Below are 22978 nucleotides of genomic sequence, written 5' to 3'. Positions count from 1 at the left end.
GCAGGCCCAGCCCAACTAGGGTTTTGTAGCTAAGTCCCCTCCCTAACTCTATAAATACATATTGTCTCATCACAATTGTATCCCTTTTGATAATCAGATAAATAAACTGCTTCTGATTTAGAGATCTAGGGAGGAAGACTTAGTTGATAGTATTGCACTATCAAATTGGAGTAACTGCTGTGGATCAAACAGAGATAATTACTATGGATTAATCAGGTACACATACCTAATTATTATATATTATACTATTGTGTTCTATGTTATATACAAATAGATCTTGGGTATATTATTAATTTTCTAACACGTGGTATCAGATTGCTATTGTATATGATTTAGAACCTATAATTTTTATAACAATTAATACGTATATGTTACTTTTTTTTTTTTCAATTACATATTAATTTCGTTATTATTTTATGTTGAATTTTTTATTTTTCGATCTTAAAAGTTTAGGAATTTATTCCTCATTAAATTCTCTTTCTTTTGATATATTACTTGCATAAAATCATTGAGTAAATTATGAGAATTTTAAGATTAAACTTTTAGGGTTTATATATTTTCTTTATGAAATTAATTTTGTGTTTTTCAATTCTATTGATTATAATCTGAAATTAATTGTACATATCTCATCAATCATTGATTTAAAATGTTTCTAAAAGTTTAATTTCCGAATTGGATCAAATTTTCGGGTTACTTTGCTTCTTTAGTTTTTGGATTAGTTTTAATTTAGATCTACTTAAGTTTATGTGTTGTTACATGAAATTAATACCATAGATCTATTAGAAATCGTAAACCAATCAAAATCCCTCTTTTTCCCGTCCGTTTCGTCACTTTTTTGGCCGGAATTTCGTCCCGACCCGCTCGGGTCTGAACCGGGTCGCACAAAACCCATTTTTTCAGCCATGGAGGTTGCTGGAGGTTGAAGACAACCTGCTGGGACGAAGCCCACTCGCGGCTGCCGGAGAGTGAGAGAGAGTGAGGTAGTTTCGTGACTCCGTTTTCGACGATTCTTTTTTTCAACATTATTAGAATTTGATTTCTGAATTTTTGGTGATTTTTAATTAATTTTTTGACGCCGTTTAATAATTATTATTATTTTAATGATAATTATGCAGTTAAAAAATTATTAAAAATATTTTTTGATGATTTTTCGAAATCTGTCGATCATAGAAAATTTTTTGGGTTTCTTCTTGTTCCGTATGACATAGTCACTCTCTTATTTGATTTATCTTGACTATGTAATCTCCACCAATATTCTTTATTTCACATTTTTCCATTATTTGTTGTTCTAAAATTTTAAAACTTGATTGTTTGATGTAAAAATAATGTGTTATGGTGGACACTTTATTTTTTATTATCAATATATTACAAGCAATTTATATATAACTTTTTGAAATTTGGTTGAAAATTATTAAATTTTTAATGATTATTTTATCACCAAATTTGATATGTTATAGAAAATATTTATTTTGGTTGGCTATATGTGTAATTACTTGCCCAAAGGTAGTAGTTATATATATTAGTTCACATTCCATGAAGTGAGTTAATATTAAATGTGTATATTTTAATTATTTGCCCAAAGGTAATAATTTAAATATATAAATTTATTATTATTTTTTGCTTGAATTAATACATATTTTTAAGAAATTTATTTGCCCAAAGGTAATAAAATTCTTAAATGATATGTATTTTTTTCTTTGTTGTTAACTTCATGAAGGTAGATCATGTGTGTGTTATATTCTAACCCCAAAGGGGAGTTTATAATGGCCAGTTGACTCTACAATATTTTCTAATGCATTGCTCATATTGCTTATTCAAGTTTTAATTTTTGGATTTTTTGGTCTCCTTTCTGAGAACATTAATAACGTTTTCATCTGAATTCTGAATGCTTCAACTTTAAGACATGGAAACGAGATGTGAAAATTGCTTTAGGCATAATAGATTTGGACTTATGCCTTCGAGAAGAAAAATCTGCTGATCTTATACTAATATCAGAATTGTTGCCCAAAAAATTCTTCATGCACAATGGAAAAATTCAAATCATTTTAGTCTCATTGCTATGAAACGTTTAATTCCTGAACATCTTTTGGTGGTTTGCCAAACACCACAAATGCTAATGAGTTTTTCAATGCTGTAGAAAAACTATATGACACTGGTGAAAACGCTGAAGTTGGACATCTTATGGATAAAATGACAACCATTCAGTTTGATAAATCAAAGGAGTGCTAGATTTTATTTTGAAAATTATTATTCTTCAATCCGAGTTGAAAGATCATAATATTTCTTTTCCCGACTTTTACACTATTCTTCAAGTTCTTCATGCACTTCCTGCCTCTTTTAGATTTATCAAGACACCCTAAACACTTATAGTAAAACATGGAGTTTTAGTGATCTAATTTCTCATTGTGTAGCTGAAACAAGCAAGCTAACAAAATGAAAAGAATGAGTCTTCTCACTTTGTTTCTCAACTCAAGCCCAACAAAGGATAAAGAAAATATGAAAAGAAGCAACCACAACCAGAGGCTAAGGGATCTCAGAAGATAAGTGAGAGGAAGTCAAAGCTTAAAGTGGCACTTATGTTGGAGTTGATGTTATCTATATTGGCACACTTATTCTTGAATTACAGTTTAGTGTTCAGATTGTTTTGACCAGTACTTTCTTGATTCCTACTTTTAAAGTAATTCAGTTTCGCTTCCGCTTTTAGTTAAACAATGATTTTCTTTTCGTTTTACCAATTATAGTGTTAATATTATGTTTGACTCCGAATAATTGGAAACTGTTTTTACTTTGATAGTCTTTTCAAATTATCATTAACTTCATTAGCTTCCTTTTTCAATGCTGTGACTATTGTGGGTAAGAAATCTTATATTAAGATAACATCCTTATTATTATGGCACGATATATCGGGTCATATTTCTAAAGAAAGAATTGATCGATTCCTTCTAGCTAAAATTCTTCCTCCTGTTGAAGTTTCTGGTTGGAATACTTGTGCTGATTGTACTTGTGAAAAATTGACTAAAATAAGAAAGCAGACTGCTAACTATAGTCACTCTTTATAAGAGATTATCCACAATGACATCAGTGGACCTTATTCCACCACGTTGTGTAGAAACAAGTATTTTATAACTTTTATCGATATTTTTTTTCTTCTTTCTTCTTATGGTCTCACTTACCTGATCAAAAACGATCCAACGCTTTTGATAAAGTCAAAATCTTTCGAAATGTTCTTGAGAAATAATTGGGTAGAGTCATAAAATTTGTTCATTTTCATCGCGGAGGAGAATATTCTGGTTGTTATTCAGAATCTAAACAACACATGAGGCCTTTTGCTGAATATTTTCCAAAAAAAATTGTGTAGTTTCTCAATACAATATGTCAGCTTCACTGAGCAAAATGGCGTTGCTAAAAGGAAAAATCGCACTCTCATGGATATGGTTAGAAGTATGATGCGTAGATCAAATCTTCCAGAGTTTTTTATGGGGTGAAGCACTTATGACTGCAACTTATATTTTAAATCGTGTTCCGAGTAAATCTGTTCTCAAAACCCCTTTTAAGTTGTGGACTGGGCAGAAGCCTAGTCTGAATCATCTTCGTGTATGGGGTTGTCCAGCTGAAGTAAAGATTTATGATCCTAATTTGAAAAAGTTAGATCCGAGAACAAATCGTTGTTATTTCATTAGTTATCCAATGCGCTCAAAAGGCTATCGATTTTACTGTCCTACTCGTGGTACGCGAATTCCTTCAACATCTGTTGAAATGGGGGAGTCATCTAAAGGAATTTGTATTCCTATGTCATTTTCAAGAGATGATAATAGTAGTCTCAATCCTACTCCAATTGGTAATGCTCCCATTGTTGATGAATTCATTGCTCCCGATATCGAAGATGATGAGGGTTCTATTATTGATGAAGGGTCTATTAATGAAGAAGCTCCTGTTGTTAATGAAGATCCTGTTATTGAAGAAGTTCCAATTGTGGAATATGTCATTCAAAATGATGGTCAACAAATAGAGGTTATTCTAGAAGTACCTCCTATATGGAGATCTCAAAGACAAAAGATGTCAATAAGGTGTGATGATAATTTTATTTACCTTGGAGAAGGTGAATGTGATCTTGGTCATTTTGTGGAACCTCTTACTTATAGTGAAGAACTTAATTGTCCACATTCTTCAAAATGGATAGAAGCTATGGATGATGAGATTAAGTTCATGGACAAAAATAATGTATATGTGAAAGTTAGTTCTATTACCTGATGGTTTCAAACCAATAGGTTGTAAGTGGATTTTAAAAACTAAAAGGGATAAAAAGGGACAGATTGAAAGGTTTAAAGCGTGTTTAGTGGCTAAAGGTTTACTCAAAGAGAAGGTATTGATTACACTGAAACTTTCTCACCTGTTTCCACTAAAGATTCATTCAGAATTATTATGGCCTTAGTTGCGCATTTTGATTTAGAGTTGCATCAAATGGATGTTAAAACTGCTTTTCTGAATGGAGAATTGAATGAGGAAGTCTATATGTCTCAACCTGAAGGCTTCGAGGAAAATGGAAATGAAAACTTGGTTTGCAAGTTAAAACGATCCATTTATGGTCTCAAACAGGCATCTCGCCAGTGGTACTTGAAGTTTGACAAGGTTGTGACATCGTTTGGTTTTGTAGAGAACAAGTTTGAGTAGTGTATTTATATGAAGATCAGTGGGAGTCATCATATTTTTCTTGTTCTTTATGTAGACGATATTTTACTTGCCAGCAGTGATTTGTCATTAGTAAATGAGACCAAAAGTTTTCTGTCTACTAATTTTGATATGAAAGATCTTGGAGAGGCATCTTATGTTTTGGGGATTGAGATCCATCGTGACAGGAATCGAAAAGTTCTTGGCTTAGCTCAAGAAGCTTACGTTAATCGTGTGCTCAAAAGGTTCAACATGGATTTGTGTAAAGCTGGTTTCGTTCCTATTCTGAAAGGGATAAATTTACTAAGCAACATTGTCCCAAGAACGACTTAAAAAGAGAAGAAATGAAGAATATCCCATATGCAAGTGCAGTAGGGAGTTTGATGTATGCTTAGGTTTGCACTAGACCTGATATTGCTTTTATGGTCGATGTTCTTAGGAGATATTTATCTGATCCTGGCCATGATCATTAGGTTGCAGCCAATAAAGTTTTGAGATATTTGCATAGAACGAAGAGTTTTATGCTTGTGTATAAGCATGTCAACAATCTTTAAGTTGTTGGTTATTCAGATTCAGATTTTGGTGGTTATGTAGATGATTTAAAGTCAACTTCTTGCTATATTTTCACTTTTGTTGGTGCTGCTATTTCTTGAAAAAATGTTAAATAGACTTTAATCGTATCATCTACTATGTATGTTAAATTTGTTGCATGTTATGGAGCATCTTTGCAAGCTTTATGGTTAAAGAATTTGATTTTAGAGATACGACTAGTTGATCCTATTTCCTCTCCTATACTAATCTATTGTGATAATAGTATTGTTGTTTTCTTTTCAAAGAATAATGAGATTAGTAGTGCTTCCAAATATAAGGAAATAAAGTATCTCACTATTAAAGACTTGGTTAAGAAAGGAGACATTATGATAGAATATTGAAAGACCAAGTTGATGTTTGCAGATCCTCTAACCAAAGGATTAAGTGCCATATTGTTTGATAAACATGTTTTTGATATAGGCATTTTATAATCTTTTGTTCCTCTGGGTTAGTGGGAGTTTCTTGCTTTATCTTTTGAGGTTACATTTATATGTAATTTACTTGTTGATGTTATGAACTACTTTGTGGGCCAATACTTTTTTTTATTATTGGATGTTTATGCTTTCAGTTAGGCTTTGTTATATTCTCGAGAATAATTGAATTGAAAGCATGTAGTTCATATCTTGTTGTGATCATTGTATTTTAAGTATATTTGCTTAATAACAATGATATGTTGTTGGCTTAATTTTTTAAGCAAGTTTAGTGACACTTACTTATTTTAAGTGGTGTATGATGAATTTCACTGACTTATTTATTAAGCATCACGGTATCAGTGAAATTGAGGACTGATAAGGATATTATGTTATTTTAAATTGATCACATGTTGAACATAAATCCTTACCACACTACTAGACTTATTGACCATGTCGATTTAATACTTTGGTATTTGTGATTATGAATGTCTTTTGTTGAGTTAAAAACAATATGACTGTCATAGTTCATTATCAAAGGTTAAATTGGACCGGTATGTTGAGATGCTATCAGAGAACTATCATTTTTAAAGTGGCCACAAATGTTTTCCTGTTGTTCAACCCATGAGTCGTTTTCAAACAAAATTATTTTAATATAATATATATATATATATGTATTAAAATTAATGTAGCTCAAGTGGGAGAATGTTAGACTTTTATTTGGGCTTACATTAAATTTTATTGGTTTTATTAAAACTTGGGTTGATTGGATAGTTCTTTGCTGTGTTAGCCCATATTGTTGGTGATCAATTGCTAATGGGCTTAGCATCTGTGTGTAAAATCTAGGTGAAGCAGAAGTGTGGGCTTTTCTAGTTGACCGATGCCTGAGCAGGCCCAGCCCAACTAGGGTTTTGTAGCTAAGTCCCCTCCCTAACTCTATAAATACATATTGTCTCATCACAATTGTATACCTTTTGATAATCAGATAAATAAACTGCTTCTGATTTAGAGATCTAGGGAGGAAGACTTAGTTGATAGTATTGCACTATCAAATTGGAGTAACTGCTGTGGATCAAACAGAGATAATTACTATGGATTAATCAGGTACACATACCTAATTATTATATATTATACTATTGTGTTCTATGTTATATACAAATAGATCTTGGATATATTATTAATTTTCTAACAAAGTGTGGTTTAGTATGCAAGATTGATTAGATTGGACTGGATTATAAATTATAATTGGAATATTGAATTATATTAGATTGAATTAAATATATTAATAATATAGGAAGGCTTAGTGGTGTGTCGACATATTCTAATTTTAACTTCAACAATTTTGGTATGAATAATATAAGAAGGCTTAGAACATGTTTGGTATTGTTTTCTGTTTTTTGTTTTAAAAAATTGTTTTTAGAAATGAGAACAAAAAATAGTTTTTGAAGTTTTTAAAACATAAGTCACGTTTGGTTAGTGATTTTTAAAAACAATATTGACCAAAAGTGAATTGGTTTTTAAAACAGAAAACAACATTTTTGTTGTTTTCAAAATTCTTGTTTTTTGTAACTTTGTTTTTTGAAAACTATTTTTAAAAAACAAGGCCAAACAAGCCAAATTATTTTTAAAAACAAAAAACAATTTTTTAGTTATGATGTCAAACATGCACTTAGTGAGTGGTGTGTCATTTAAATTTTAAATAATAGATTGAGGGGATATGAAAAATTGGAGACAAAAATGTGACCGACCTTATTGCTGCGTTAAACCCAAACGCTACCATTATGGTCCATCCTAATATATTCATGCTGCAAATGTAACCAAACAAAATTATTACTATATAATAAAATGATTTATTTATTAGGCACACACATAACATATTAATTTTAATTAGAATTATAATTAAGTTGTTTACCATATGGAGAGGGCATCCACTGAAACTTTTGCATTCTTTAGATATCCAGCAAAGAGGATGAGTGCCATAAAGTACCACACTTCCAAACTGAGTCAATTTAATGGTAAAAAGAAATAATCTTTATTAATTTTGATAATTAAATAAATTAACATAAAGTAGTGTACTATTTAGAAATGGGATAATATATTGATATTAGGCTTAAGATACCCACAACCATTTGTGACATGAGTGGTTATCCTTTTTTTTTAATATTTATAAAACTAAAATATGTGAGATTTAATAATAATTTGTATCAATCATGATATATTATTTTTAATGGAAAATTTGAATTTTCATACTTAAAATACCCTATAATTTTTCCCTTAAACGCATAGTTATTAAAATTGGTCATATATGACCACTTTACTAATTTCCCAAAACTACCCCTCACATTTCAAATCTCATCTCAGCCTCTCTCTTCCTCTCTCTCAACTAACCTACACTCACGTCAACCAACCCACGAAATCCCCAACCCGCAGCAGACGTCGTCGCTCAACCCACGACCGTCCACGGTGAACCCAGGACCATCGATGCTCAACCCCGGCCGTCAACGCTCAACCGACGACCACTCCGAGGCAACTCGAAGCGAAAATGGAATTCGGATCCGTCCGTGAATGGAGAAGAGGCGTTTCAGATCTGGGGAAGAAGATGGTGAAGGTCCGATGGTCCGACTTAGGGTCCGATGGTCCGATTGATAGTGTGCATCGGGCCAATGCATCGGACCCCTAAGTCAGTCCAATAAAGTCAGATCATCGGACCATCGGACCCCTAAGTCGGACAATCGGACCTTCACCATCTTCTTCACCATCGGATTAGGAGTTGGGTTCAATTGTTGTTCTGTGGTTATATACTTTTTCAGTATTAATCATAGAGAGAGACATCGATTAAGAATCAAACTGAGTTGTTTTTTTTTTCTTTGAGATTTCAATCTTAATCTCTGTGTTTTTAATTTTCCTTTAATATTGGTAGTGCGACTGTGTGGCTATAGCGTGTTGTATATTGCTTTCAGTGTTGTATATTTTGATAATTATAATATCTTTTCATTCATAAAAAACTTTGGAACCTGTTTCTAATATTTAAAAGTTATAATATCTTGTGAAAATTTAATCATTCTTTTTAAGAAAAAAAAATCAATAAATATCTCATCTTTACTTTGAATTGTATGGTTTTGATTTTATTTTGTCAAGGTTCCAACTAACAAATAATTCATCTATTTTTTCAGTGTTTAACAATTCAATGGAACTGAGTTGCAAAAAGAGAAAGATGAGAAAATATTATAAGCTAAAAAAGAAACGAAAACAGAGGAATGATAAGATTTGTTTGTTAAATATAATGTTTAACGATGATATTATGGTGGAAATATTTATTAAACTCCAAGATTGTGCCACTCAATTTCGATGTAGCATTGTTTGCAATCGTTGGTTCTCAATCATTAATTCTAATTATTATCGTCAACAACAAATAGTAAGACATCACTCTTTGTCCCAATGCATCGGACCAATCAATTTTTTTGGGGTCCGATGGTCCGATTGATAGTGTGCATCGGGCCAATGCATCGGACCCCTAAGTCGGACTATCGGACCATACAATCGGACCATCGGACGGACACCATCGGACCCCTAAGTCGGACCATTGGACCTTCACCATCTTTTTCCCAAGATCCGAAACGCCTCTTCTCCATTCAAGGACGGATCCGAATCCCATTTTCGCTTCGGGTCGCCTCGATCGCCGGTTGAGCGTTGACGGTTGGGGTTGAGCGTCGACGGTCCTAGGTTCACCGTGGACGGTCGTGGGTTGAGCGACGATGTCTGTTGCGGGTTGGGGATTTCGTGGGTTGGTTGCCGTGAGTGTAGGTAAGTTGTGAGAGAGGAAGAGAGATGCTGAGATGGGATTTGAAATGTGAGGGGTAGTTTTGGGAAATTAGTAAAGTGGTCATATATGACCAATTTTAATAACTATGCATTTAGGGAAAAAATTATAAGGTATTTTAAGTATGGAAATTCAAATTTCCCTTTTTAATTTGTAGTGATTAATTTGTACAATTTATGTGGAGGCACAAAATTAGTTGCCACTTGCGACTTGAAAATAAACCTCTCAAGTAGTTCAGTCCCCACTTCCCCACCCAACATAATAATGAGAACAATAGTATTTGTCAATAAAGTAAAATGATTATTTTATTGTATTTTAATATATAAATTTTTCAAAATTTTGTTTGGTCACGAGTTGACTGATTGTTATTATTATTATTATTATTATTATTATTATTATTATTATTATTATTCCCTTGGGGCTACACCACGATTGGATTAGACGAAGTAAAAGAGAAAATGATTTTCGCTTTATATAAAATCTTTTACAAATAAAAGAGAGAAATTGAATAAATGTTACATTTTTCGAATAAAGATAATGTGTATACAATTAAGCAATAATAATAATAATAATAATAATAATAATGTGTGTACGTACGTATTGTATTTTAGAAGTGGAAATTTTCCATGCACCCTATAAAAATACTAAAAGGTACACTTTGGTGCAAGTATTAATAAGAATACTTGATGACATAAGAAATATTTTAGCCCTGGTGCTAATGGTTCGATAAGGTGGCTGCGCTTCTGATAGACAATGGCGGTTGGAATATTAAAAAGTTAAACAATCTCTTTGATAAGAAGACTGTTTTTGCAATTCTAAAAGGGGGCAATCTGTCTGGCCAGAGAGATGATGGATGGATTTGAACTTTAGAAAGTAATGGTAAATTCTCGTGCAAGTTAGCATACCTGGCCCAAGCTGTTGATAGGGCTCCCCCTTGTGACGTTGCTCCTTCACATTGGAATAGGCTTTGGAATTGTAAGATCACAAAAAGGATGAAGACACTCTGGTGGTGTCTCCTGTCTAAGGCAATCCCAGTGCGAACTGAGATCTGTAAAATGTTTCCTATTGAAAATGTTACTTTTCCTCATTATGGGACAGAGAATGAATCTATTGAACATCTATTTCTCTCCTGTAACGTGGCTTTTCACTTGTGGAGGTCTTCTCCTTGGGGAATTTACCTAGTTTGTTGTACTGGAATTCGATTATGGGATTGGGTCAAATTCATTTAGGACCTTAAAAACAAGGGCATTAATGCAGATGAGGTGTTCCTTTATGCATCGCTAAACCGTGGACACTATCTGGCGGACCCGAAACGAAAAAGGTACATAATAATGGTCTGGTTGATGTTTATGAGTGTATAGACAATATTCGCTCCTCTTTTGCAGTTCACCATGCTTCTTTGTTCCCTTGCGTTCCACCGCGTTGGCTGGATGCCTGAAGTCCTCCCCCCAGGTAGGGTGATCTGGCCGGGTGCATACTTCTAAGCTGGATTTTGCTGATGCTTTATGTGGAGAAGCGGCGACTTGCTATCTTGCTTTGGATGTCGCAAAGCATAATGGAGTTAAGTTTATTATTGTCGAGAGTGAGTCGAGGGTAGTGATCAATGCTCTCAATAGAGAGGTTACCCGTTGGGAGATTGAGACCTATGTCTCTTTTTGTCTTAGATCTTCTCCTTATTTTGTTAGTTGTATTTTTAAGAATATTAGCAGAAACTATAATTTTGTTGTCCATCATGTGGCTCAGTGGGCGTTTACCCACCAAAGATTCGGTTGTATTCCGATTTCCTCTATCCTGGAACACCTATTTTGTAATGACCGTGAGGTCTAAATGCGTTTGATTTTAATATAAGTACGTTTTTCTTAAAAAAAAAATGACATAGATGTATTTTTAGTATTTTTTTAATTGATGTTTATTATTGGAATGAAAAATAATGTCAGAATGTCATGTCATATTATAGAATTCTTTACATCTTTTCTTTCTTATTTTTTATTATTATTTTATCATAAAGTAAGAAAATTTATTTATTTAATATATATATTTATAATATAAAGTAATTTAGGTCATAAATACTTAAGTTTAACTCTATGCTGTAAATAAGTACTTAAATTTAATTTTTGGCGACAATAATACCTAAGTCATAGTTCTGAAACTCTATAGGTATTTGATAAGATCATATCCAGCACACTATTTTTGGCAGGTATGAAGTCCATGTTCATAGTCGGGCACATTTTTGGCAAGTTTCCTTTCTAGTCTGATTTGCTGCTATAGAAACTCGATTCTGATGCTGCAAACAAGATTTTTTTTTAGAAAAGTTTGTACGTTATCGATTTTATAACTATTTCTAAGGTTACCATAATCTATAAATAGAACCTAGAGAACAACCAATCAGATCATCTCTTCAAGTTTTCACTTTTGTATATTTCTTATTTGTGAGGAGAGTGTTTTATGTGAGAACTTAGTTGTTCAGCTAGGTTTTAGTATTTTCTTAGTATGGTCTTAGGATCGATTTGAACAACTTGACTGAACAAGTGGAAAGTCTTCGAAAGAAGACTTGTTCAAGCCTTACTTCGAGAGGAAGTAAGCACTCACACATCAAAGTCGAAGGAAGTTCGCTGTTTGATGGTGTTTCAGAAATCAGATTCGTGAAGTGAATTACAAAGGATTACGACAAAGATTTAGAGGAAGTCTAAATTTGTTAAAGTCAATTGTCTTTGTAATTATTTAAGACTTTACTAATTAATTCCATTCTTTGGGTGTGACTCCGTGGACTAGGAGCGTTCGAAAGGACACTAATACCACGTATAATTCTCTTGTGTCAAGTGATTTTATTTTCTAGTGTTATTTTATTTCTAGTTTTGTTTCTGCAAAACTGTGTTCTATAATGATAGAATTATATTTTGCTGTTGCAGACTATTATAGTTGTATTTATACTGTTATTTTGTAAAAATTTATTGCCTTTCGCAAAAACAAGATTTTCAATTATTATTATTATTATTATTATTATTATTATTATTATTATTATTATTATTATTATTATTATTATTATTATTATTATTAGGCTAATTAGTAATTTTTCCCCCTGAACTTTGACATGTACTAAATCGTGCCCCCTGAACTTTTTTGATCGTTAAAAATTGGGTTTTTTTTTCATAAATGTACAACAAAAACAAAATAATTACAAAAAATGTGCAAAAAAAAATTATTTTAAAAATTTATACATTTTGAAAACTTATTACATGAAACCATACATTTTTAATATGTTTATTAAACCTCAAAATAAACAATTTCGTAAAATTAATTAAACAGATTTATAAAAATAAACAAGTTAAATATTTTTTTATTAAAAGATAAATGTTTATTATCTATTTTAGTATGAATTATTATAATTTAATAAGATTTTTTGTAATAAAATACAATATCAAAATTATAAACATTAATGTATATAAATATAAATCAATACTTAAAATTACTGAAAATAAACATGACACGTAGAGTAATATAATAAACATATGTGAATATTATTATTTTGTTTATTAAAGTAGTATGTTTAATAAATATAAAACAAAATAAACATATACATACAAAGTATTTTATATTATTAGTATGTTTATTATAATTGTAAGCATAAAGATAGATATAGTCAATTTATACTATACTAAAATAAGTATATTTTATTTCTATTGTTTCTATATATTGATTATTTACTAATGAGTTAGTGAACGAGTTTTCTATTGAAGTATAATTCTTACATCAAAAAATAAATAAACAAACGTAACTTTATAAATTCTAAAAATTATTTAATTAAAAAAAATAAACACGACACAATTAATAAACAAAGAAAAAGATAAAAATAAACAATTTTTTATATATATATTATTTATTTTCTAAAAAATTACTAAAAAAATAAACATAACACTCGTAGATACAATAAACTAATGTGAATATTATTATTTTGTTTATTGAATTAGTATGTTTAATTAATAGAAAATAAAATAAACACATATATAAAATATTTTATATTATTAGTATGTTTATTATAATTGTAAACATAAAAATAAACATAGCCAATAAACACATATATAAAATATTTTATATTATTAGTATGTTTATTATAATTGTAAACATAAAAATAAACATAACCAATATTACCATATATATACTAATCAATAATTATTACCATATATATATTATAAAAAAAATTGAAAAAAAGTTTTTAATTATATATAAAAGTGTATGAGAAAATGATAATAAATTTTTTTGCACATATTTTGTAATTAATTAAAATAATATATACAAAATTGTAAAATGCCCTTAAAAATTCCCCTCGAACTATTGAGATTGTTAAATTTAAGGACTTTTGTCTAATTTTAGTAAAAAATTCTAACATGGATGAAAGTTCAAGGAGCGTGATTTAGTACATATCAAAGTTTGAGGGGCATGATTTGGTAGATATTAAAGTATGGAGAGCATGATTTAGTACATAAATAATTAATGAAACAGTAAAATTGAATAAAATTAGACAAAAGTCCTTAAATTTAACAATCTCAATAATTCGAGGGGAATTTTTAACGGCCAAAAAAGTTCGCGGGCACAATTTACTACATGTCAAAGTTCAGAGGAAAAAATTACTAATTAGCCTTATTATTCTTATTATTATCATGATAAAATTACAGTAAAGTAGGCACACTAGACGACTTTTCATGTACTATGTTGTTTTTTCATATCAATCTATTATTATATCATATCATATGATGATGTTTTTTTTTGTTTAACTATCATATGATGATGTCGAGGATTACTATAATATTTTTATTTATTTATTTGGATTTTAACTAAATAACTTGAAAAATATGAAGAAAATAAATAATAAAAAAAAATCATTACCAGAGCATGACTGCCGAAGCCAGAGACAACCTAACAAAGCCCCATATATTCTGAAAAGCCAGCCATGAAAATCCAGACCAAGCTCCACCACAACTCCCACTAAACACATAAACCATCTGAGCCACCACAATGAACCACCACGAAAAATTCAACACCACGGCGGCTCCAACCAGTCCCCACCCAAGCTTCAACATTAAAAGCCAGCTAAAAAAGGTGTGAAGAACCAGAGCAACTGCAGCTATAACAGCCATCACCATGATCTTGCTCTGTGCCTGTAAAAACTTAGCTATAGGAAAATTCATAGCGTAAGCAAACAGCTGAGGAATCATCCAAAGAGCAAATCTCCCAGCTGCCTCTGAAATTTCCTCTGTTTGGCCAATTAATCTCAAAAGTTTCCCAGCAAATACATAAACAGAGCTCAATAAAGCTCCAGTAGTTAAAAGAATAACCCAAGATCTTTGAAGATAAACGCCCAACATATCAATCTGACCAGCCCCGAAAGCTTGCCCGCATAGAGTTTCAAGGGCGCTTCCCATTCCAAGCTGAGATCATCAATTCAATTAAATATCATAATTAATAATTAATTAACTCAAAGTTTGGTTTTTTATTTTTTATTTTTTGTAATTACCATGACGCCGAAGGAGAAGCCGGCGATGACGGAGTTTTCGACGGAGACGGCGGCGAGGGCGAGGGTGCTGACGTGTCCGGCGAAGAGTTGGGTGACGGCGCCGAGGGAGTAACGGCATACGGAGGTGAAAACTGCTGGGCCTGCTAAGTACCATAACTTCTTTGATTCGTAACAAAATTGTTTGAAGAATTCAGTGGCTCCGTCGATCGGAAGGGCATCGTTGGTTTTGTTAATGGTGTTTTGAGATTCTTCTTGGATTGTTCTGGAAGAGATAATCAATGGCTGTTCATTCTCATTCTCCATTTTATTGTATATGTTTTGTTTTTTCTTTCTGCTGAAAAGTACGTTGGTCGGGATTAGCTTAAATATATATAGTTAGTTATATACACTCAAGTAAAAAAAACTTTATTAATATATATGGGATGTTTGAATAATCTTGAATGAAAACAATTTACTTTATTTGTATTATTTTTATAACTTATAAATATAATTTTTTTTTTTATGGAATAGTATTTTAATAAGTGGCCAATATGTAATTAAAAAAAGTGTTATTTTTTAGGCTAAAATTTGACATGTGTTATCTTTTGTGCTAAATTTGATACAATTTTTAGCTTTAGTCAAATTTGACACACATTTCACATTATCATTAGAGTTAACTTTTAGCAAATCATTTAAAAAAAAATAGTAATACACCATATTTATAGCTCTCTATTGAAAATGCTCTAACTCACTTTGTGAAAAGTTATTCTAATAGTGTGCTAAAAGTTGAGCTAAATTTTTCACATAATAAAAATTAATCTAAATTTAGTTCAAAATATGGCATGATACAAAATTTGCGTTAGAATAAAAGCACTACTTCTATATTTATTTTTAATATTTTATTATTAAATTTACTTATTGCATTAAATTATAAACCTTTTATATTTATTTTTTATTATTTTATATAATAAAATTAATGATAAATATATTATTATTGTATATTTTTAATGAAATATATTGAACATCAAATTTTACACCAAGTTTTATAATTGTGCATTTGAGCACAATATTAAAAATTATGTAAATATATTACAAAGTCACTTTTTGTGTCAAATATAACATAATTTTTATATCTTTTATTGGAGATAGTCTTAGTGAATGAGTTGAATGATTGCTCCTCACTTCTATGTGGGTCTGCTCATGGCCAAATACCACAAAAAGAGTCATATCCTTATTATTTAGACTTTAAAGAACAATGTGAAAGAATGAGTTCTATATTATTGATTAAGCAACTGAATTACATATATACATGATTTAGCGGCTTAATTATTGTTAATCAAGAAAACAAACAATTTAATTCACCACTTGCTTAATGAATTTAACGAATGAACAAAAGCTAGCTAATTGAATGTAAAGCTTTTTTTTTTTTTTTTTGGAAGAACGATTAGTTCATTAAGAAGAGCTAAAGATGGGAACCACAGGGAAAATTCCCTCCCCTTGGACTACAGAGGCATTCACACTAGAAATTCTAGCATTTTTCGCCAATCCATCGACAAAAGATAGTTCACTACGATTAACATGAAAAAAAACTACACGAAACAAAGCTTTTAATTAAGTCTAAAATTGATAGAGACAAATTCAAAAAACGCCAATCCGGAATGCATCTCCCTTGATTTAAAACCTGTGTAACCATCAAAGAATCTGATAGCACATGAATCTCCTGCCACCCTTCAGAAGACGCCCATTGAAGTGCCCAAAAAACTGCTTTAGCTTCCGCCTCCAGGGCAGAGAAGGCAGTAGTGATTCAGAACTCATAGCCCATCTACCCGTTTCACCGTTAACTACCACCGCAGCAAGACCAGCTGCTCCTTCCTTCCAAGAGGCATCAGTCATCAAGACGATCGAGGCATTGCTGACTTTCCTGCAAGGATTAATAACAGTCGAAACAGGAACATCTGCAACAGAGGCCGAACTACAGAAGTCTTTCCATTGAGCAGCAACCTGTTGAAGGATTAAAGGGAGGAAAGCAGAGCTTCCTTTATAAAACAACTTGTTCCTTTCAGCCCAAACTGCACTAAAAAGACAGCCCATGTAATTGATTGCAGAACTTCGGTCAGAACTGGGAAATATGGCTATTAAGTTCTCCACATACTCCTGCATTGTCTCACCAGGAACATTAGTACAATAGATAGGAAACTCTCCCATTAACCAGAGAGTTTTGATCACATTACAGTCTCTAAATAAGTGGATACAGCTCTCCGTTTCATCACCACACAAGAGGCACTCCTTTTCATGAATGAACCCCAACTCGTCTCTAGTGGGAATTGCTCCGTTAAGCACTCTCCACATGAAAATAGAATTTCTCGGATGTATTCCTGGTTTCCAAATCATCTTCCATAAGTCTCTTGATGGATTAAATCTATACTTCTGGTTTGCAAAATAGGCACACTTGACTGAAAACCTTCCATTCTGAGTATCCCTCCAAACAATCTGATCCGAATGATTAATGGAAATCCTAGGAATGTCCAGGATTCGCCCCCCCAAGTCTTCACCAAAAATTTGAAGAACTAATTCCCTATGCCACACACCATCAGTGGAGATATCTGCAATAGTTCTTACTGTAATATGTCTTCTATTTAAACCATTCATCAAGTGATTGAACTCCATATAACTCATCCAAGGAATCCAAGGTTGAGTCCACAAATCTATGGATTGTCCACTAGCTGCAATTGCCATCGAACTAGGAAGGATAACGCTTCGAACCTCCAATAAATTCTTCCACAAGAACGAATCCGAACTTTTCAAAGGCACTGTCCAAAAGTTTTGAAGGTGACAATACTTACTTAAAAGGCATTGAACCCAAGGCTTTTTTTCCTTCTGCCCCAAGGCCCAAGCTAATTTAGCAAGTAACGCTTTATTCATGTCTTCGAAACGCCTCAATCCTAAACCCCCGGAGCTCTTAGGCTGACAAATCGCATCCCATGATTTCAAGGCCAAAAACCGAGACTTCTCCGAGTTACCAATCCACCAAAATCTTCTAACAAGGGCATCCAAATCTCTACAAACAGAAATGGGAATCTTGGTGGTAGACATATTGTAAATTGGCATAGAAGCCACCACCGATTTGATCAACACCAATCTCCCTGCATAAGACAAAAGTTTCATCCTCCAACCTTCTAATCTTTTCTTCATATTTGACTTTAGCTGCTGGTAGTCTTCCTTCTTCCTTCTTTTGAAAACAAAATGATTTCCCAAGTGTTTCTCATCCCCCTTGAGTTTGGCAATTTCAAGAGCATCTAAAGTTTCTTTCATTTTCTCAGGGGGCATATTCTTAGAAAAAAGAACACTCGATTTGGCTTTACTACAAGACTGACCTGACCACGCTTCATATTTTGAGAGACATCGAATGATAGTCTTCGCTTCCTCCACATTCGCACGGGTGAATAGAATCGTATCGTCAGCAAACATCAAATGAGAGATTGCAGGAGCCTCCCGAGAAATTTTAATACCATGAATTCTCCCAGCTTGTTGTTCCCGAATGATGAGTTTAGACAACACCTCTTGGCACAAAAGGAAAATAAAGGGAGATAGTGGATCGCCCTGACGAAGACCCCGTTGAGGAAAAAACTTTTTTAACGGGCTACCATTCAAGAGAACCGAGTAAGAAACACTGGTTATACACTCCATGATCAACTTCCGAAATCTCATATCAAAGCCATTTTGCTTAAGGACTTCATCAATGAACCCCCATTCCATTTTATCATATGCTTTATGCATATCCAACTTGATGGCCATAAGACCTCCTTTTCCACGCTTCTTCTTGATACAGTGAACCAGTTCTTGAGTTAGAATTGATGACTCCGCTATCCACCGGCCCGGAATAAAGGCCGATTGAAGAGGAGACACCAACTCATCCATCAAGGGGCGGAGCCGATTAGCCAAAATCTTTGCAATTACCTTATAATATAAATTACATAGACTAATAGGACGGAACTGCTCCATCTTAACCGGTTTGTCAATCTTCGGAATCAAGCAGAGGAAGGTGTGATTAAATCTAGGATCCATTGTACCCTTCTCAAAGAAATCCTTAACCATCGCAACCAAATTTGGACCAACAATATCCCAATACTTCCTATAAAAGCACCCCGAGAAACCATCCGGCCCTGGAGCTTTCAAAGGATGGAGGCTAAAAACCACTTGTTTAATCTCTTCACTAGAGGGAATGTCAACTAGCATATCATTACTTTCTCTAGTAACTCCATTCTCAATTAAACCCTCCAAATTGTCAAACAAAGTACTACCAGTAGATGAGAATAAATTCATGAAATAAGTGTTTGCAATCTCATTTACCTTCCTCCTTTGATCCCAAAGTCTCCCCTGATTGTCCTGAATCGCCCAAATCTGATTTCTTCTTCTTCTAATAGAGGCCGCAGCATGGAAAAACTTCGAGTTCCTGTCTCCAAGCTTTAACCAAATCTCTCTTGATTTTTGTCTCCAAACCTCTTCTTTTTTCTTCCAAACTTCCTCTAGTCTAAGTTGAATCTCTCTTTCCTCCATACACAAGTCAATAGAAGAGGGTTGGCATTGAATCCATTGAAGCCGTTTTTCCAGAGACTTAATAATCGATTCAAGTTCATTGAAATGCTTCTTCTTCCAAGATTGAAGACTTCTTCTAGTGTTGTCGAGATTCCGTAAGAGGTTTATATTTGAATCTGAACCCACTGAACACCAGGCATCTTCAATTGTTTCCTTACACGAATCAATCTTTGACCACGCCTCATAGAATCTGAAGGGAATAAAGCCTTTGGATCTGAACATTGAAGAGTCCAATAAGATGGGAGCATGATCCGAAACCGAAATGGGAAAATTAAGAACCCCTGCATTAGGATAGTTAATAACCCAATCAGTAGCTGCAATTGCTCTATCCAATCTTTCACGAATTAGGCCTCCATTGAATCTCTTGTTGTGCCATGTAAATTTACAACCCGTACATCGTAAATCCACACCTCCTGAGTTATCCAGAAAATCATTTAGCCATCTAAGATCACCATGAGTAACTCGACGCCCTCCCTGTTTTTCATCTCCATTAGCATTACAGTTTAAATCCCCAATGACAACCCAAGGTTCCACGCTATTGTCCACCAATGAATTCAACTTATTCCAAAAACTTCCTCTTTCATGTTCATACGGTGGACCATAAACAGAAAAAAAATTCCACCATTTGCTCTCCTGATCATCCCAAACTAGAGCTTCAAACATACCATTAAAGACATTAACAACATTCAAACGAACATCCCATTTCCACATCAAGCAAAAACCCCCATCAAGATTCACTGCTGGGATACTTTCCACATGACTAAAACCCAGTGTATTAGCTATATTCACCATCCTCTCCCTACCCAGCTTCGTTTCCATCAAGAAAATACAATCGGGGTTGTATTTTCGAACCCAAGCCCTTAAGGCTTGGACTGTCGAGTCCCTCGCGAGACCACGGCAGTTCCAAGATATGATTTTCATTGGGACGAGGGGGGCTTGATAAGGGCCGCCTCCTCGCCCATTGGAAAATTTTCCACAGTTTCTACTCTAACATCCACAAGATTCATCTCACCTTCTAAGTTTCTGATAGTACCCTGCAAATTCACCCCTGTCAAAGCCCTTGTCTGTCGTCTGCTTCCATTGTGATTGGAGGATTTCCTTCTTCTTTTATCCTTTTTCGTAGAGGAAGATGAAGCCTCTCCTTTACCCATTTTGAAAGTCGAAGTTGATGGATTAGGAGAGAAGGGATCCATCTTTGGTAATTCTTGAGAAAATTCCTTAGAGAGAATAGAATTCTTTGGATAATAAGGAATTAAAGTCAAACTTGCCTTCCTTTTACGTGGCTGGGGCAAGGGTGCACTTCATTAGTAACATCAAGAGGATCATGAAAAAGGGTTGGGCTGGGCTCAAACTTATCCACTTGGATTGGGCCCATCAATTCCTCTGCAAGACCAATCTCCTCTGCATAATCGGGCCAAGGGAAGTGAGTAACTTCAGGATGACAATGGGGTTGTCTTGATTTACAAACTTTCTCATGTGGGCCTTCAATCATTTGTTTGTAGGTTGGCCCATTGTTAGACATAATAGTAGTAATGACATTTCTGTCCCTCTCATTAGGAAGGGGCCTTGAAGAGTATTTCTTTATTATTTCTTCCTCTGTCAACTTCAAATTGATACCCTGAATAGGTCTCCTCCAGAAATTTAGGGATATGGAACGTGCACGCCTATCCCATTTTAGAGTTGCAGATTTCAAAATCAAATTTTCTGAAGGAGCATCCCTATTATCCCCTGGTTTAGAGATCTGATTGACTACTTTCAAATTCTTTCTAGAATTGGCACCTGAGTTGTTTTCCTGGATCCTGACCACTTTCCTCATCGGTTTGCTACGCCGGAGCTGCGATTCCTCTCGCTGGTGTGGCGGATGGGACGTGATCAGACTCTTCCCTTTCCCTTTATCCTGCTTCCCCCACTCCGTCGACTTCAAATGGCTATTAGCCATGGGGCCTGAAGCATTCCTAAAAACATTTAGTTGATTCATCGTATTGAAACAGCTAATGACCGCTGATTCTACTTTGATCCATGGTCCAAATGCTCTAACAGCTTTGCCTTCAGGAGGGAAAACATAGACTGTATCCCTAGCACAACTCTTTGCTTCATGACCGATTCTCCCACAGTTATAGCAAAAACAGGGAAGTTTGTAATATTTAAACTGAATCCATTCCTTTCTCCCTCTCATGATGTCCAAATAGAAACTGTACGAAAGCTGATTATACACATCAATCTCCACCTAAAACTTGAGAAAGCCTCTCCTTATAACCAGCTTTTGATCGATTGTATCACTGCCTTTGAACGTCCCAGCTTTGGCACCAATAGTCCGAACATTTGCCAAGTTCAGATAAGGTGTGGGTAGGCCTATGGCTTGTACCCAAAAAACAGTCTTACTCATATCAGCATTATACCAATCTCCGTCCTCCGGCCACTCCTTGATAATCAAAAGCTTACCATTGATTAACCAAGGCCGACTGTCAAGTATTTCAACACAGTCCTCCTCTAAATCAAAGAATATCCCCCAGAGGCCTTTCTTGAGGGTCTTGAACTTCCATAACCCCTTGAGTTTAGGCTTCCAAATATGGCTAAGGATGTCCTTAAGCCTGTTACGTGAAACACCAGTCCCTTCAAAGAAACTCACCATAACTCCTGTTCTAGTAACTTCCTCATTTAATTCGAAGTCCGGTTCAAGTTCTAATGTCATGGAGTTGAAAAAATCCTGACGCATTAATTCCATATCATCTTCTTCTCCCACGTTTCCTGCTGATTCACCCTGTTTCTGAGAAGCACTTACATTATCATCATGTATTGGTTCAGACTCCCCTGCATTAACTCCCTTAGGTATATCTGAGTCGTTAGGCATTGACTCATTCATGCCGTCAGGAATAATCTCATTAATGTCACCACCAACTTCCATTGCTTCCCCTCCCAGGGCACTATTCACAAACTCATTGTCAACACCTTCGCCCATATTTTCCACGTTTTCCATGAGAGTCCACAGAGACAGAACAAAAGAACACTTTTAAACAAATCACACAAAGAAAAAGTTGAAAAGAAAGCTAGGGAATGTAGAAAGTTTTGACAAGAAAGGTCAAGTTGGACTATCCAACACTCTCATACTGAGAGAGAAAAAAATACTTATTGAATGTAAAGCTTAATGACTAACATGTTAGCTCAACTGGACCTTTATCCTTAACAAGTTTTCTCAAACTGAGCGTGGTTAAACAAATCACACCAAATTTGTCTCTTAAAAAGAAAAACTTTGAATTAGAAATAGGCTTTGTTAGGAAATCAACTAGTTGATGATTGGTAGGGACATGTGTTAGGCTATTTTTAGCCTATGTTTTGGATCCAATTTATGTGCGTTTTTAGCTGTGTTGGGACGGAATTACGCTTGTTTTCTATGTTTTCAGG

The 22978-nt window shown here is 33.8% G+C and overlaps 1 protein-coding gene across 2 annotated transcripts in view; it reads right to left on the bottom strand.

The window, feature by feature from the left end:
• LOC115714210 (protein DETOXIFICATION 29) overlaps nucleotides 1-15443 on the bottom strand; it is a 32634-nt gene extending 17191 nt beyond the window's left edge. Inside the window, exons 1-4 of one of the 2 annotated variants that reach the window (XM_061114820.1) lie at nucleotides 15002-15443; nucleotides 14374-14915; nucleotides 7582-7668; nucleotides 7418-7474 (exon numbers count right to left, since the gene is read on the bottom strand). In XM_061114820.1, coding sequence (XP_060970803.1) covers nucleotides 7418-7474; nucleotides 7582-7668; nucleotides 14374-14915; nucleotides 15002-15304 — 989 coding nt within the window. In that variant the 5' untranslated portion in view covers nucleotides 15305-15443. The remainder of the gene's footprint in view (nucleotides 1-7417; nucleotides 7475-7581; nucleotides 7669-14373; nucleotides 14916-15001) is intronic. The other variant, XM_061114819.1, reaches the window with a different exon arrangement.
• Nucleotides 15444-22978: the final 7535 nt, after the last annotated feature.

This window comes from Cannabis sativa, chromosome 4, assembly GCF_029168945.1.
Source record: "Cannabis sativa cultivar Pink pepper isolate KNU-18-1 chromosome 4, ASM2916894v1, whole genome shotgun sequence".
In the NCBI taxonomy this organism is placed as follows: domain Eukaryota; kingdom Viridiplantae; phylum Streptophyta; class Magnoliopsida; order Rosales; family Cannabaceae; genus Cannabis; species Cannabis sativa.
The sequence above is the reverse complement of the archived record's forward strand: the minus strand, read 5'-3'. Positions and strand labels throughout refer to the sequence as shown.